The 17,628-nt window shown below is 39.1% G+C and overlaps 1 protein-coding gene and 1 long non-coding RNA gene across 5 annotated transcripts; one reads left to right on the plus strand and one right to left on the minus strand.

Annotated features, from left to right (window-relative positions):
- Positions 1-1,485: 1,485 nt before the first annotated feature.
- slc39a7 (solute carrier family 39 member 7) lies at positions 1,486-15,713 on the minus strand. Of its 4 annotated transcripts, none has more exons than XR_005210130.1 (9): positions 15,536-15,712; positions 11,949-12,457; positions 10,484-10,652; positions 10,204-10,284; positions 9,942-10,076; positions 9,578-9,685; positions 7,329-7,525; positions 5,993-6,693; positions 1,486-1,627 (listed from the first exon to the last, which is right to left on the minus strand). XR_005210130.1 is itself a non-coding variant. In XM_037793800.1 (9 exons), exons 2-9 carry the CDS (start codon positions 12,447-12,449, stop codon positions 6,439-6,441), a joined length of 1,416 nt encoding a protein of 471 aa, XP_037649728.1. In that variant the 5' UTR covers positions 12,450-12,457; positions 15,536-15,713; the 3' UTR covers positions 5,851-6,438. The 4 variants fall into 4 exon arrangements, 3 of the variants coding, with proteins under 3 accessions (XP_037649728.1, XP_037649729.1, XP_037649727.1); XM_037793800.1 differs by lacking the exon at positions 1,486-1,627 and having other exon boundaries at positions 5,851-6,693; positions 11,949-12,120; positions 12,151-12,457; positions 15,536-15,713; XM_037793801.1 differs by lacking the exon at positions 1,486-1,627 and having other exon boundaries at positions 5,851-6,693; positions 11,949-12,117; positions 12,148-12,457; positions 15,536-15,713.
- LOC119502705 lies at positions 1,673-6,348 on the plus strand. Its single transcript, XR_005210133.1, has 2 exons — positions 1,673-1,809; positions 6,188-6,348. It is a non-coding gene; the product is annotated as an uncharacterized LOC119502705 (long non-coding RNA).
- Positions 15,714-17,628: the final 1,915 nt, after the last annotated feature.

The following is a 17,628-nucleotide window of genomic DNA, read 5'->3' on the forward strand; positions in this document are numbered from 1 at the left end:
GCATACTTGATCTGCATGACAGGATTGTTTTCATACTGCTGACCTGTTTGTGTAATCCATTAGTCATACATCTGGGAGACACCGTGCTCAAGTATGCAAATGAGGCATTATCTTATTAAATATGTGCTAATTTGCATACATTTCCAGAGCAGAAATCTGAACACTGGATAAAGCCAGGTTCAAAAATTCTTGTTTCATTTTGTTGACATATTAGAGTCAAAGGTTTTAAGAAATAAAATGTTGTACAATATATATGTTTTTATCACTGCATAAATCAGAAAATCTCTGTGAAAACCTTAAGAATATAGAAAGTTTGGTGGATGTAAGAGCTGCTGACGTGGAGATTTATGGCTGCGAGAAAACACTAATTTAGCAAAAAATGGCTTTTTAAAGATATGGATTGTAAAATTTCATACATTTTACAATACACTACAGGTGAATAGGTAAAAAGAAAATTCTCTTTTTTTTATTACAGCTTTTCTGAAATTGTATGTTTAAATGTGCAAATGAGGCACTATCTAATGCTAACTTTGGCTGAATTTAGGAGAAATCTACAGAGGCAAACAGACAAAGTAGTAAAATAAACACCTAAATGTGTGTTTTGGATGTTTTCTTTCCACTAGTCTGAAAGAAGACATGTTAATGGAAGCAAAATAGCCCAAAATCTTCTTTTTGTCTGTAGTATCTCCCCTTAAAATAGTGAAACAGCAATTGAAGAACCTCTTGCTCCCTCTTGTGGTCAGGTCTGATAATAGCAGATCAAATCAACTTGTATATCATCCATGTTAATTTAAAAAAAGGCCAATCATTAATTTACATGATTACTATCACAGTACATTCAATTTATAAGTATGTGTCTTTAATTAGAGAATATGCTGAAAAGTAATGATGACAATGATGAACCCTTATAGGGGATGTTCATCACAGCTGTCAGTATTTTATCTCACTCTTTATCATCGCTGTCAGACAACTATATAATTCTGTTATGTAATGTTAAAGGTCCCATATCATGCTCATTTTCAGGTTCATACTTGTATTTTGGGTTTCTACTAGTCTGAAACGCTCCATTTTAGTACATTTCAATGGAATTGCAACAGAATTGTGTTGCTAAGCAACAGCTTGGGTCCATGTTTACTTCCTGTCAGCTGACGTCATTCACATACACTGCAACATAATAAATAAACTGGGACCCATTTAGAATGTTCACGTTTAAAACTGTGAAATGGTCTACATATTGTGGATTTGTGACATCACAAATGGACAGAAATCCTGACGGCTTGTTTCAAACACACAGTTTCTGAATACAGGCTATACGTATTTCTCTGTGGATTAAGCGTTTCGATACTTTCACAGTATTTATATAGAACTTAAATCTAATTTATAATATAAAAGCCATGAAAATCTCACTTTTTACGATATGGGACCTTTAAAGGTTGAAACAACTTTTCCTTTCATAGAGATTTTAATGATATGAGAGGACATCTGTAGAAGCCACAACATTTACCTTTATTGTGTGGAATGTAAAAAATATCAACATTCAAATATCTCCAAATGAAACAGACATTAAACGTAGTGAGAACAGCTGAGTCAGAACCGTCATTTCTCTGCTCTTTCACCGACCAACCACCTGCAAAATGATTTGGCGTTATGGTCCGGAAGATGGCCGTCAGTTTACGTCGCAGTAAAAGTGTAGCTGAATGATCCGTGTAGTGAAAAGTGGCGAGAGAATTGTGGGGACCGGCGGACAGAAAGATGTCACTTCCTGTCCTGATGAACAACACAGCAGTCTTCAAAAACTTTTTCCCTCAGGTCTGGAAATTATGAGTGAAGTCGGCCGCCAGGTTGAGGTAACCTGACACCTTGATATCTGCGTTGGTGGAGCGAATGGAGAATAAATGAGGTTATTTATAGAGTGTATATTAAAACACACGGTTTTCAGCCGGCCTCTATCTAGGACACTGGGTCACTGGAGCTGTTTCTGTTGGTCATAATGTTATGTGTGTCTTACAAAACAAAAGCACATTGTTATAATTAATTATAATCATAATTAATTATAATCATAATTATAAGTATTATAATGATTGTAATTTAAAGAGTCAAGCTGAGCGGAAAACACTTCCTCATTAACGCAACTAAAACTGGTTACATAATAATCATTCCATGTTTTATCCCTTAGTGAGTTTAAATTTAGATTTCAGCTACTAGAAAAAAAGTTGTGTATAAGTTGGATACTTCTTTCTTTATAAAATTGTAGGAATGTTTGAAGGCAGTAGTGTTTACATTTTAAAATTAGAATTTAGGCGGACAAATGAAATGGTGAAAAGTAAATACAATTCGCCGTAATCACTTCCCTATTTGAGTGATTTCAGACACAACAGTTCATGAATTGATTTGCTCTTAAATGATAAACATTTTGAGTTGTGTCCGTCATGTCTACAACACTTACTCTATACATTTGCAAAAAAAACCATTACTGATCAGTGGAGGAACATGAAAAATGCACAATAAAAGTAGAATTTCAGTTTTGATTTTGCAAGAGCAATACCAGTCCAGTTTACAGTAGAAGCAAAACAACATATTGAGTACTTCTGGTGCATCCAGCTTCTGGTGGGAAGTTTTTACCAGCCGCGACAGCGACGCTGGTATTGTTTTCACCTTGTGAGTCTGTGAGTGTGTGTGTGTGTGTGTGTGTGTGTGTGTGTGTGTGTGTGTGTGTCATCTTGGCAAAATATAGCATCTACTGTGGCGGGAACTACCACAGAGGAGGGTTACAAGCATGCAAGATGCCGTCATGACACTCTACAGGTGTGTAGTTGAGATCAAAATGAAGGCTGAGTTTGAAGGTGGTTGTGGTCCAAGCAAGGGCGCCGGAAGTAGGGGGTACGGAGTAGGGGGCAGGAAGTAGGGGGTAGGAAGTATGGGGTAGGAAGTAGGGGGCAGTCAGTATGGAAGGGGCCAGTTTAATATCAGCAACAATATCTGAGTTTTAATACTGATTATAAAACAAATAGTGATGCCTTACTTAAGAAGTAAGCACTGATTTGATGATTTGTGACAGAGTATAAAGGCACCTAGGTTAAAATGTTGGGCTCTATAACAAAAACCTGCTGGATGGTTGTACACCAGCGTGCATCCTGCCGATTAGTCTGCGATGGAGGATTCTTTATTCTTGAGTCTCGACTAGTCGGCTACCTTTCTTTTGGTGCAGCCGGACTGGACGAGGATGGCAAAGTCCCCGATCTCATGCGGGACCTCGTGCAGCAGGATGGTGAGGGTGGTGACGGCTCCGACCGCCGGGCCGACCAGGAACGACGCTCCGATCGCCAGGCCGTCGGTGAAATTATGAGTGAAGTCGGCCGCCAGGTTGAGGTAACCTGACACCTTGATATCTGCGTTGGTGGAGCGAATGGAGAATAAATGAGGTTATTTATAGAGTGTATATTAAAACACACGGTTTTCAGCCGGCCTCTATCTAGGACACTGGGTCACTGTAGCTGTTTCTGTTGGTCATAATGTTATGTGTGTCTTACAAAACAAAAAGCATTGTTATAATTAATTATAATCATAATTATAAGTATTATAATGATTGTAATTTAAAGAGTTGGACTGAACGGAAAACACTTGCTCATAAACGCAACTAAAACTGGTTACATAATAATCATTCCATGTTTTATCCCTTAGTGAGTTTAAATTTAGATTTCAGGTACTAGAAAAAAAGTTGTGTCTTTATGTTGGATACTTCTTTCTCTATAAAATTGTAGAAATGTTTGAAGGCAGTAGTGTTTACATTTTAAACTTAGAATTTTTTATTTTGTGTTTCTACTAAAACATGTTTACATGCTGTAATGTTAAAAAAAAACTTTATTTTCCTCATCCTGTTGGCCTGAATATGCCTGTATTTACCCTCTGTCTGAAACGCTCCGTTTTAGCGCATTTCGATGGAATTGCAACGGAATTGCAACAGGATTGCGTTGCTAGGCAACAGCTTGGGTCCATGTGTACTTCCTGTCAGTTGATCACATTCACATACACTGCAACAGTAATAAACTGGGACACATTTAGAATGTTTTACGTTTAAAACTGCATAAAGGGTCTAAATATTGTATATGTGTGACATCACAAATGGACAGAAATCCTGACAGCTTGTTTCAAATGCAGAGTTTCTGAATACGGGCTGTGTGTATTTCCCTGGGATTGAGCGTTTCGATACTTTCACAGTATTAATATAGGACTTAAGCCTGCTTTATAATAAAAAAAACATGAAGATCTCACTTTTTTATAATATTTCCCCTTTAAAACTAACTAGAAAGTTGCAGAAGGTGTGTCGGCAGTAGCAGAGCAGCAGGACTCATTGCTACATCAGCATGGGCGTGATGCATACTTGATCTGCATGACAGGATTGTTTTCATACTGCTGACCTGTTTGTGTAATCCATTAGTCATACATCTGGGAGACACCGTGCTCAAGTATGCAAATGAGGCATTATCTTATTAAATATGTGCTAATTTGCATACATTTCCAGAGCAGAAATCTAAACACTGGATAAAGCCAGGTTCAAAAATTCTTGTTTCATTTTGTTGACATAATTAGAGTCAAAGGTTTTAAGAAATAAAATGTTGTATAATATATATGTTTTTATCACTGCATAAATCAGAAAATCTCTGTGAAAACCTTAAGAATATAGAAAGTGACGTGGAGATTTATGGCTGCGAGAAAACACTAATTTAGCAAAAAATGGCTTTTTAAAGATATGGATTGTAAAATTTCATACATTTTACAATACACTACAGGTGAATAGGTAAAAAGAAAATTCTCTTTTTTTTATTACAGCTTTTCTGAAATTGTATGTTTAAATGTGCAAATGAGGCACTATCTAATGCTAACTTTGGCTGAATTTAGGAGAAATCTACAAAGGCAAACAGACAAAGTAGTAAAATAAACACCTAAATGTGTGTTTTGGATGTTTTCTTTCCACTAGTCTGAAAGAAGACATGTTAATGGAAGCAAAATAGCCCAAAATCTTCTTTTTGTCTGTAGTATCTCCCCTTAAAATAGTGAAACAGCAATTGAAGAACCTCTTGCTCCCTCTTGTGGTCAGGTCTGATAATAGCAGATAAAATCAACTTGTATATCATCCATGTTAATTTAGAAAAAAACAGGCCAATCATTAATTTACATGATTACTATCACAGTACATTCAATTTATAAGTATGTGTCTTTAATTAGAGAATATGCTGAAAAGTAATGATGACAATGATGAACCCTTATAGGGGATGTTCATCACAGCTGTCAGTATTTCATCCCACTCTTTATCATCGCTGTCAGACAACTATATAATTCTGTTATGTAATGTTAAAGGTCCCATATCATGCTCATTTTCAGGTTCATACTTGTATTTTGGGTTTCTACTAGTCTGAAACGCTCTGTTTTAGTACATTTCAATAGAATTGCAACAGAATTGCGTTGCTAGGCAACAGTTTGAGTCCATGTTTACTTCCTGTCAGCTGACGTCATTCACATTCACATACACCACAACATAATAAATAAACTGGGACCCATTTAGAATGTTCACGTTTAAAACTGTGAAATGGTCTACATATTGTAGATTTGTGACATCACAAATGGACAGAAATCCTGACGGCTTGTTTCAAAAGCATAGTTTCTGAATATGGGCTATACGTATTTCTCTGTGGATTAAGCGTTTCGATACTTTCACAGTATTTATATAGAACTTAAACCTAATTTATAATATAAAAGCCATGAAAATCTCACTTTTTACGATATGGGACCTTTAAAGGTTGAAACAACTTTTCCTTTCATAAAGATTTTAATGATTTGAGAGAACATCTGTAGAAGCCACAACATTTACCTTTATTGTGTGGAATGTAAAAAATATCAACATTCAAATATCTCCAAATGAAACAGACATTAAACGTAGTGAGAACAGCTGAGTCAGAACCGTCATTTCTCTGCTCTTTCACCGACCAACCACCTGCAAAATGATTTGGCGTCATGATTTGGCGTTATGGTCCGGAAGATTGCCGTCAGTTTACGTCGCAGTAAAAGTGTAGCTGATTGATCCGTGTAGTGAAAAGTGGCGAGAGAATTGTGGGGACCGGCGGACAGAAAGATGTCACTTCCTGTCCTGATGAACAACACAGCAGTCTTCAAAAACTTTTTCCCTCAGGTTTCTCTCCAGCTCTCAGTCTCTCCCGCCCAACAGTTTTTAAGAAGCCGAAAAAAGAAACATTAACACAAATCTAAAAAAAACACAGGACAACCAAAATCATCCATTCGCCATCAGTAGGTGGTGTTTTTCCCAAAACAGAATTAATAAAAAAAAAAAAACCTTCGACAAATAATAATCCACTTAAAACCAGCATTATTTTTTTCAACCGCTTTTTGACCTTTTCCCCCCCTATGTCTCTCCGCTGCGTCTCACTCGTACTCGGCGATCAGCACCATCATGCCAACTCCGAACAGCAGGGCCAGGATCTCCATGACGGACTGGCCGAAACTGGTGCGGCCCGCCAGCAGCTCTGGGAGCACGGTGACGGTGGCGATGTAAACGAACCCGCCGGCGGTGAACGGCAGGATCCAGGCGGTCGCCGCGGCGCCCACGCCCTCGGCCAACAGGGAGCAAGCTGTGCCGGCCAGAGCTCCCAGGGCTGTCAGCAGCTGTAGACACATGGCCTGATGGGGAAACGGGAAGATGATTACTACAGTGTTAATGTCAATACCAGAACCATTTTTTTTACTAATCAAGAATTGATAAAAAATGATCAATAATCCCTCCAAAATACCACATTAAGACACCAAGACCTTGAGGAACACCATAGAAAAAGCAATGCTGTGATTTGGTATGGAGATTTGGAGATTCTGCAGGAATTGCAGACTCGTGGGTACCCATAGAACCCATTTTCATTCACATATCTTGAGGTCAGGAGGTCAAGGGAGCCCTTTGAAAATGGCCATGTCAGTTTTTCCTCGCCAAAATTGGAGCATTATTTAGCCTCCTTCCAGCTAACATGACATGGTACCAATGGCTTCCTTAGGTTTTCTACTTTCATATGATAACAGTACCTTCACTCTAGCTCTAAAACTAAGGCCCCCAAAATCTTACAATTGTGCTCCCAGCTCATTCTTGATGTTTTGACACCCGATTGTGAACGGTGTTGAGTTTTCCAGCACCGTTATCAATGGTGAAATTCAAGGATTTTTGGGCTCTATAACAAAAACCTGCTGGATGGTTGTACACCAGCGTGCATCCTGCCGATTAGTCTGCGATGGAGGATTCTTTATTCTTGAGTCTCGACTAGTTTGGCTACCTTTCTTTTGGTGCAGCCGGACTGGACGAGGATGGCAAAGTCCCCGATCTCATGCGGGACCTCGTGCAGCAGGATGGTGAGGGTGGTGACGGCTCCGACCGCCGGGCCGACCAGGAACGACGCTCCGATCGCCAGGCCGTCGGTGAAATTATGAGTGAAGTCGGCCGCCAGGTTGAGGTAACCTGACACCTTGATATCTGCGTTGGTGGAGCAAATGGAGAATAAATGAGGTTATTTATAGAGTGTATATTAAAACACACGGTTTTCAGCTGGCCTCTATCTAGGACACTGGGTCACTGGAGCTGTTCCTGTTGGTCATAATGTTATGTGTGTCTTACAAAAACAAAAAGCATTGTTATAATTAATTATAATCCTAATTATTAGTATTATAATGATTGTAATTTTAAAAAGTAAAAGCCAAGAGGGTTGGGCTGAGCGGAAAACACTTCCTCATTAACGTAACTAAAACTGGTTACATAATAATCATTCCATGTTTTATCCCTTAGTGAGTTTAAATTTAGATTTCAGGTTCTAGAAAAAAAGTTGTGTCTTTATGTTGGATACGTCTTTCTCTATAAAATTGTAGGAATGTTTGAAGGCAGTAGTGTTTACATTTTAAACATAGAATTCAGACCGACAAATGAAATGGTGAAAAGTGAATACAATGCGCTACAATCACTTCCCTATTTGAGTGATTTCAGACACAACAGTTCATGAACTGATTTGTTCTTAAAATGATAAACATTTTGAGTTGTGTCCGTCATGTCTACAACACTTACTCTATACATTTACAAAAAAACATTACTGATCAGTGGAGGAACATGAAAAGATATAATAAGTACTTCTGGTGCATCCAGCTTCTGATAGGAAGTTTTTACCAGCCGCGACAGCAACGCTGGTATTGTTTTCACCTTGTGAGTCTGTGTGTCTGTGTGTGTGTGTGTGTGTGTGTGTGTGTCATCCATCATGGCAAAATATAGCATCTACTGTGGCCGGAACTACCACAGAGGAGGGTTACAAGCATGCAAGATGCAGTCATAACACTTTACAGGTGTGTAGTTGAGATCAAAATGAAGGCTGAGTTTGAAAGTGGGTGTGGTTCAAGCAAGGGAGCCAGAAGTAGGGGGTAGGAAGTAGGGGGCAGGAAGTAGGGGGCAGGAAGTAGGGGGCAGGAAGTAGGGAAGTGGCCAGTTTAATATCAGCAACAATATCTGAGTTTTAATACTGATTTTAAAACAAATTGTGATGCCTTACTTAAGAAGTAAGCACTGATTTGATGATCTGCGACAGACTGTATAAGTACCTAGGTTAAAATGTTGTTTAAAAGCAGCCGTTTCAACACATCGGCAATATAATAAATAACAAATTAAATTAATAACCATATTTCCACATTGTCATTGAAATGCTGGTGAAACTTAATATAAACCTCTAGATGTATTTTAATCTGTTTAAGATCTTAACACAAGCATCTGTACAAGAACTTCGCCTTAATAAAATACACAACAAAACGATAAAGCACTTAGTGAGCATGTACCTAAATTTGTTGTTTTAAAGTGGCAGTAGGCAGTATATTTTTGGCATCATTGGGCAAAAATTCCATAAAAACCTTTCAGCATATTGTAATTCAAGTGTTCTGAGAGATAACTAGACTTCTGCTCCTCCTCATGGCTCTGTTTTCAGACTTTAGATAATCTAGCCCGTGACGGGAGACTTTGACCAATCACAGGTCATTTCAGAGAGAGAGCGTTCCTATTGGCTGTGCTCCGGTCATGTGATCGGAACTTGGCGTTCCTTCACCAGATTTCACGATGGCGGCCGCGTCACAAACTTTCTCATTCTACAGCTAAACCGTGCACTACAAGATGATTCTGAGAACATCTGAGGAGAGAAATAGGCATTAACGTAACATAATATTGATTCATATTTGATCAGCGCTGCCTAGTTTGACCATTTGGTCAGAGTTCGCGAATGATTGACAGCCGGCTCTCATAGACAGCAGTCTTCATATCAGCTCTTACTGCTTGTTTTCCTCCGGTCTGTGAAATCTTGCAGATGCTCCAATCTCGCCTACTTCAGCTCAAATAACTAAAAATGTAAATGTCCAATGTCAAATATCATTGTGTTTTTAAGTTGTCAATATCTAACATGACATGTCACTACACTGCAGTGTAAGTAACTGACCAGCAGAGGGAGCTGTTGGCTTTGTTTTCACTCAAAGTTATGTCTTTAAAAATCAATGCATTGTTCACCTGTGCTCTTCGTCTCCTCTTTCTTTGGCACCGCCTCGTCTTTCTCCCCTTTCTTCTTCTTCTTTTCCTTCTCTTCTTCTCCATCACTGTCCTTTTCCTTGGGAGCAGCTGTAGATGTTACAAAAAGTTCAAATTAGCCGATCAACTGTTGAGCTTTACGAGCAGTGGCTACAGAAATTGTAAGTTCATTAGCCCCTTTGGCTAATACACTGGACATACCGAACAAAATAACATACAAATGAACAACTAACACGTGCTGAAATATTTCATCAAATTAAGAATGAGAATACTTTTGTTCTGCAGATGAATATTTTACGTATAACAACGGAAATCTTTCTGTTAGGAAGAATTTCCACCGGCGTACCATGTGAGTGGCTGTGGGAATGTCCGTGGCCGTGCCCTCCCTTCAGCGCCCGCACAAACTTCTCTACGACCAGGAAGGCGATGATCCCACCGAGAACCCAGAGGCCCACCGACATCGTGTGATCGTGGGCGGCGCCTGTACAGGTAGAGGATGGGGAGCACAGGTTAAATCTGCTGATGTCACATCTGTCACTTCTGCTCATTACAGTACACAGCTGTATACAGTATGTCACATATGGAAAGAAAAGGATATTACTGCGTACCGTGGGAGTGACCGTGGTCATGTGACTCTTCACTTGCGTGCGAGTGTCCATGATCTTCTTCTCCGTGATGAGAGTGGGGCTCTGTGCACAACAAATACGACAAACAGACTTATTGAAGATCCTGCAACCGTGTCTGATGAGCATTTGGTTCGTCACTGTCAGTAGCTGGAGCTGAAAATATTGTTTGTTTGCATCCATATAGTCCCGAGGATATTCATGTCAAAGTAAAAGTGAGGTAGGTTTGGAGCGTTATTTAGCGTGACATGGATTGACCACCTACCCAAAGCGTGTGGTATGAGGTGGAGGAAGGCGTCGCCCAGCAGTCCGCCTGAGGCGAAGCTGAGCAGCACCTTGAGCAGGTTCTGGTGCTGGTCGCTGTTGGACTGAACTGGGATCAGGAACAGGATGAGGAAAGGAGCAGCGCTGATCAGCAGGGTCGCTCCGATAGCCTGCGGACAGCGAAATGATGGGGGGTTTACTTTTCATTAGTGTCATCAAGCTGCAAGATCATCAGCAATGCAAAAAGAAGGTAAAACAGGAATTATAGGGAGCTTTAGATTTGTAAACACAAATCTGTTTGGATTATGATATTGTTTAGGGCTGCCCCCTTCTAGTCGATTAGCGGTTTAATAATTGGTCGTGGGTCTTGGTTAGGTACTTCCTTAGTCGATTAGTCGTTTTTAATGCTGAATGACTTATTTCTAAGAAGCTTATGAGCACAAAAGTGGTGCTTTTGTGTGATCTTTGTGGAGAAACTCCTTAGATTTCACAGATCTGTCAATTCAATCAACTAATCGATTAGTTGACAAAATCGTATGAGTGGTAGCCGACTAAGGATTTCTTTGGTCGAGGACGGCCTTGATAATGTTATTGATCAGTACCAATGACTCAATAAAAGATTACATGGAGAGCGGACACGGAAAGTCTGATTCACCTCCTGGTAATAGAGTTCAATCAGCAATCGAGTTATTAAGCCAAATTCACACCAGAGCAGCGGCGAAGTGCGGGCTGCGGCAAGCTGTCATGAAAAGTCTATGAAAAGCTGCGGCGGCCGCTCCCGAGCTCAAGGATCTCTGGCAGTGTGATTCTGCAGCAAAATGCAGCTGAACTAAAAGTTGGGAAAAGTTGAACTTTTAACGGAGAAATGCAGCCAGAGTACACCCGCAGCCAATCAGTAAACAGATCATGTGACTCCTGTGACATGTTGACGTGTGTTACAAAGAATTTCTTCCCACCTGAAACACATGAATACGCCTCTCAGCTGCAGAAAAATTGCAGCAAGCCGCACTTCACTTCTACCTGGTGTGAATTTAGCATTACTATTACTTTAGCAGAACTATGGCTTTTAAATGTCAATTTCACTAAATGTAAATACCTTCAAAGCCGTTAAAGGAATAGTGCAACATGGGGAAGAAAAAGCTTATTGCCGAGAGTGACATGAGAAAATCGATCGTTAAATGATATGAAGCTGGAGCCAGGTGGTGGTTATCTTAGTTCAGCATACATAGTTATAGAAATAGTTAGCCTGGGTTGTGTGCCAGACTGTTTCTTGGCCAGACGCAGCGACTTCCTGGAGTCTTAACGGTCAGATATGAGTGTTATCAATCGTCTCATCACACTCTTAGCAAGAAGACAAATGAGCATGAGAAAATTTCCCAAAATGTCAAACAATTCCTTTAAAATGTTTGTTCAAAAAAGAGTTAAAACAGGCAACCCATTGTTCCCAGTGTAACCCATGACCTCACCTGTGTCCAGAGCTCCACCATGTCCCTCTTCTCTCCTTCTGCCTCCCTCTTCACCCTCTCCCCTCCGTGGGTGTGTCCGTGTCCACTCTCCTCCTTGTGCACCCGAACCACATCCTCCTCATGCGCGTGCCCGTGATCATGAGAGTGTGCGTGCCCGTGATCATGAGCGTGCCCGTGATCATGAGCATGCCCGTGATCATGAGCGTGCCCGTGATCATGAGCGTGTGCGTGCCCGTGATCATGAGCGTGTGCGTGTCCGTGGTGCTCCTCTTCGAGTGGAGGGAGGTTGGCCTCAGCGCTCCACTTGCTCGCTCCGTGGAACATCCTCACTTCTTCCTGGTGCTCGTCTTCTCCGTGGGAGTGTCCATGATGATGGTGGCCGTGGGCGTGGCCATGGTCATGGTCGCCATGGGAATGGCTATGGGCAGTTGTGGAATGGGAGGCTAACAGGAGTACTGCAGATGTGGCCAGCGTCAGTGCCAGCAGACGTATACAGCCCATATTATCCCCTTTGATGAAGAGAAAAGTAAAGAAGACATTGAATAAATAAAAACTCACAGGCTGTGTGATGATTGTTTACACCTATTAGTATACTCTAATATACTACGCCAGATAATCAAGGGAAAATGCATGTTCTGTCTTATTGTAAACATTTTTTTTTGTCATGCAAATAAACCAATAGCTTCACTTTCCTATCACTGTCTATTCATGGTGGATTTAAAAAATACAGAATTTAATGAAGTTAAATAAAAAAGGAACCATCACTTTGTCCCTAGCTATTTTACGTATATGTTTGTCTCATACCCATATATGCACTCATCAGTCAACTGAAGAGGAATACACCACCTATTTTATAGCATATGTTACTTGTTTTTAGGGATGCACCAATTTATTGGCCGATGGCAGTGGCCGATGTTTATCTGTTGTGTTGCATCAATTTTGCGCCGGCTAAATGTTGTGCTGGTTATTTGTGGTCGGTCTCGGACACCAGTAACCGGCTGCTGATTCAGAGAAGAAGCCACTGGCATGGACACGACTCTGGCATGACAGTGGGTGCCACTAGTTTTATCAATCGCAGATGGCGTCAATCTCTAGGACGGATACAAAAAATAAAAATGGAAAAAGCTAAAATGAAAAAATGTGTTTCTGATTCTGATACTCACTATTTAGTTCTTATTTATACTATTCTTGCATTTATATTTAACACACTTAATAGATGCCAATTCTCAGAATTTTGTATTTACTTATTTGCACTGTGGTTATACAGTATGTTATATATTGTATGTATGTCTTGATGCAAATATGTGTACATATTTTTTATATTCTCATTTCTTATTTGTATTATTTACTTATATTTCTCTAAATATAATGTGTTATATATTGGATGTCTTAATGCAAATATTTGTACATATTTCTTATATTCTCATTTCTTATTTGTATTATCTACTAATATTTCTCTAAATATAATGTGTTATATATTGTATGTTGTATATACTGATGTAACACTGTTGTAAAACTGTTGTAATACTCCTGTTATACTGTTGTAACACTGTTGTCATACTGTTGTCATACTGTTGTCATACTGATGTCATACTGTTGTAATACTGTTGTAACACTTGTAATACTGCTGTTATACTGTTGTAACACTGTTGTAATACTGATGTCATACTGTTGTAATACTGTTGTCATACTGATGTCATACTGTTGTCATACTGTTGTAACACTTGTAATACTGCTGTTATACTGTTGTAACACTGTTGTAATACTGTTGTAATACTGATGTCATACTGTTGTAATACTGTTGTCATACTGATGTCATACTGTTGTCATACTGATGTCATACTGTTGTAATACTGTTGTAATACTGTTGTAACACTTGTAATACTGTTGTAACACTGTTGTAATACTGTTGTCATACTGATGTCATACTGTTGTAATACTGTTGTCATACTGATGTCATACTGTTGTATTACTGATGTCATACTGTTGTCATACTGATGTCATACTGCTGTTATACTGTTGTAATACTGTTGTCATACTGATGTCATACTGTTGTAATACTGTTGTCATACTGTTGTATTACTGATGTCATACTGTTGTCATACTGATGTCATACTGTTGTAATACTGTTGTAACACTGTTTTAATACTGATGTCATACTGTTGTGATACTGATGTCATACTGTTGTAATATTGTTGTAATATTGTTGTCATACTGTTGTAATATTGTTGTAATATTGTTGTAATACTGTTGTAACACTGTTGTAACACTGTTGTAACACTGTTGTAATACTGTTGTAACACTGATGTAATACTGTTGTCATACTGATGTCATACTGTTTTAATACTGTTGTCATACTGATGTCATACTGTTTTAATACTGATGTCATACTGTTGTCATACTGTTGTAACACTTGTAATACTGCTGTTATACTGTTGTAACACTGTTGTAATACTGTGGTAATACTGATATCATACTGTTGTAATACTGTTGTCATACTGATGTCATACTGTTGTAATACTGTTGTAACACTTGTAATACTGCTGTTATACTGTTGTAACACTGTTGTAATACTGTTGTAATACTGATGTCATACTGTTGTAATACTGTTGTCATACTGTTGTAATACTGTTGTAATACTGATGTCATACTGTTGTAATACTGTTGTAACACTGTTGTAATACTGTTGTCATACTGATGTCATACTGTTGTAATACTGTTGTCATACTGATGTCATACTGTTGTAATACTGTTGTCATACTGATGTCATACTGTTGTCATACTGATGTCATACTGTTGTAATACTGTTGTAACACTGTTGTAACACTGTTTTAATACTGTTTTAATACTGATGTCATACTGTTGTAATACTGTTGTAATACTGATGTCATACTGTTGTAATACTGTTGTAATACTGTTGTAACACTGTTTTAATACTGATGTCATACTGTTGTAATACTGTTGTAATACTGATGTCATACTGTTGTAATACTGATGTCATACTGTTGTAATACTGTTGTAATACTGATGTCATACTGTTGTAATACTGTTGTAATACTGATGTCATACTGTTGTAATACTGTTGTAATACTGTTGTAACACTGTTTTAATACTGATGTCATACTGTTGTAATACTGTTGTAATACTGATGTCATACTGTTGTAATACTGATGTCATACTGTTGTAATACTGATGTCATACTGTTGTAATACTGTTGTAATGTCACAGTACCTATAACAGTAATCCTTCAACCTGTTACCTGCTGATGTGAGCAGACTGAGTGAACTATAACGACACAATCCCTGTCAGCTATGTAACAGTGATTCAGAGCTAGCTTTGTTTTGACATGGTGATTATTTGCTGGTGGTTTCACACTTCGGACGTGGATGTAAGCGGATAATCTGTTGATGTTGAAGTGTTAACTTTAATCTCACAGTAAACAGTGAAACCCCGGTCATCAAACACGTTGTACAGAAAGCCTGCTAGCTTTACTGGCTAGCTGGCTAGCTAACAACTAGCTTGCTAACGTGTTGCTGCAGCAGCACTAACTGCGACATACAATGTAGAAACAAACTATTGCTTCTTACCGGATTGTGTGAGATAGCAGTGTCTGCTGGGCCGCTGGAGAACTCTCTGTCCTCCTGGGTGCAATATGTTTGATTAAGCTTCTGTCTGCGTTGATGCTACTGGGAAGACGTGGCATTTACTCAAGTAAACTCATCAAAATCTCGCGAGAGCGCGACGATCGCGCCTCCTTCTGCGCTCCCTCTTCGTCTCTACTTAGATGAAAGTATGTTTTATTTTTCATGAGGGGATTATAATATGATTTGAACGTATTTTAGAATACTTCTAAAAACTTTTCCACTCTGAAATAGTGGCGGAAATGGATTTGTGAAGACACAAGAGGTCTCAATAGAAATATCGCGAGATTAATATAGTGTTTTGCCTCATCACTTTAGGCTGCTGGAGATAGCAGCAGCATCCTAGAGGAGAACAGGATGTAGGCTTGTCTGGAACTGACACTGCAAAAAAAAAGACGTGTGTGTAGCCTGGTTCGAAATGTCTGAAGGGAAAAGAGTCTATCAGCTTTCACAACAGCTTTAGAATAAACTGTATTTTATATAGATATATTTGCAGAAGGGCTGCACGGTGGTGCAGTGGTTAGCACTGGCGCCTCAGCTAGAGGGTTGCGGGTTCGAATCCGGCTTGGGACCCTTCTGTGTGGAGTTTGCATGTTCTCCCCGTGTTAGCGTGGGTTTTCTCCGGGTACTCCGGTTTCCTCCCACAGTCCAAAGACATGCAGGTTAGGTTAATTGTGGACTCTAAATTGCCCGTAGGTGTGAATGTGAGCATGAATGGTTGTCTGTCTATATGTGTCAGCCCTGCGATGGACTGGCGACCTGTCCAGGGTGTACCCTGCCTTCGCCCAATGTCGGCTGGGATCGGCTCCAGCCCCCCCGCGACCCCTAACGGGATAAGCGGTTGCAGATGGATGGATGGATATTTGCAGAGGTGGAATGTAACTAAGTCCATTTACTCAAGTAGTGCCTTCTTCAGTACCATTTTGAGGTACTAGTAGGCTACTTTACTTGAGTATTTCCATTTTATGCTACTATACACTTCTACTCCATTACATTTCAGGGGGAAATATTGTAGGCCTACTTTTTACCTCACTATTTTTGACAGCTGTAGTTACTTTGCATATTCAGATTATTAATACAATATAAATCAACTAATAAATTATGATGTATTATTGCAGGATATTAAGATGAAATGAGCTCCACCTGTACCAGCTGCAACATTAAAGTGATACGCACATTAATGCATCAATATTTATACTCATATACAGTATATATATATATTTACGTATACTGTATATATAGCTGCATCAGGAATGGGAAGTTATTTTTATTTAGCCTTTGAGATATAGCCTAATACTTTAATGAAACTTTATGGCCTACTTCTACTCAAATACATTTCAGAGAGAATTATTGTACATTTTACTCCACTACATTTGACTGATAGCTTTTCTTTTCAGATTAGTCTTTCATCCCCTTCCTGTCCAGTGGAAGCAACGTATCTCCAAATGTGTTGATTTTGAATGTTTGTGATAAACTGAAGTTCTTTTAAGGGTTGGGAAATTCCTCGCCACAAAGCTGGAAGTAGTAGCCTAGTAGTAGAATATTTCCACTTCCAAGAGGTCATTACATTGGTCATATAGGCTACTCTTCCTTATACTCTCTTCCTCACCCAGCAAACATTTCCTCAACATGTAAACATAATCTTAGAGGAATGGTGAGTTGGAATACTTGTTTGACAATGGTGTAACTGAACAAACACTGTTTAAAATAATAATATGACTGTGTGGATATATAAGTGGATATACTTTATATACTTTACATACTGTTTTAAGACTGTTACACCTCTGCGTGTGTGTGTGTATGTATGTATGTATGTATGTGTGTGTATGTATGTGTGTGTGTGTGTGTGGTATATACAGTGCCTTCAATAAGTATTCAGACCCCTTCACTTTTTTCACATTTTGTTATGCTGCAGCCATATGCTAAAATCAATAAAATTATCTTTTTCCCTCATCAATCTACACTCAATACACCACAACGACAAAGTGGAAACAGATTTTTAGAAATTTTTGCAAATTTATTAAAAAGGAAAAACTGAA

Source organism: Sebastes umbrosus, chromosome 15 (assembly GCF_015220745.1).
Source record: "Sebastes umbrosus isolate fSebUmb1 chromosome 15, fSebUmb1.pri, whole genome shotgun sequence".
Classification (NCBI taxonomy): domain Eukaryota; kingdom Metazoa; phylum Chordata; class Actinopteri; order Perciformes; family Sebastidae; genus Sebastes; species Sebastes umbrosus.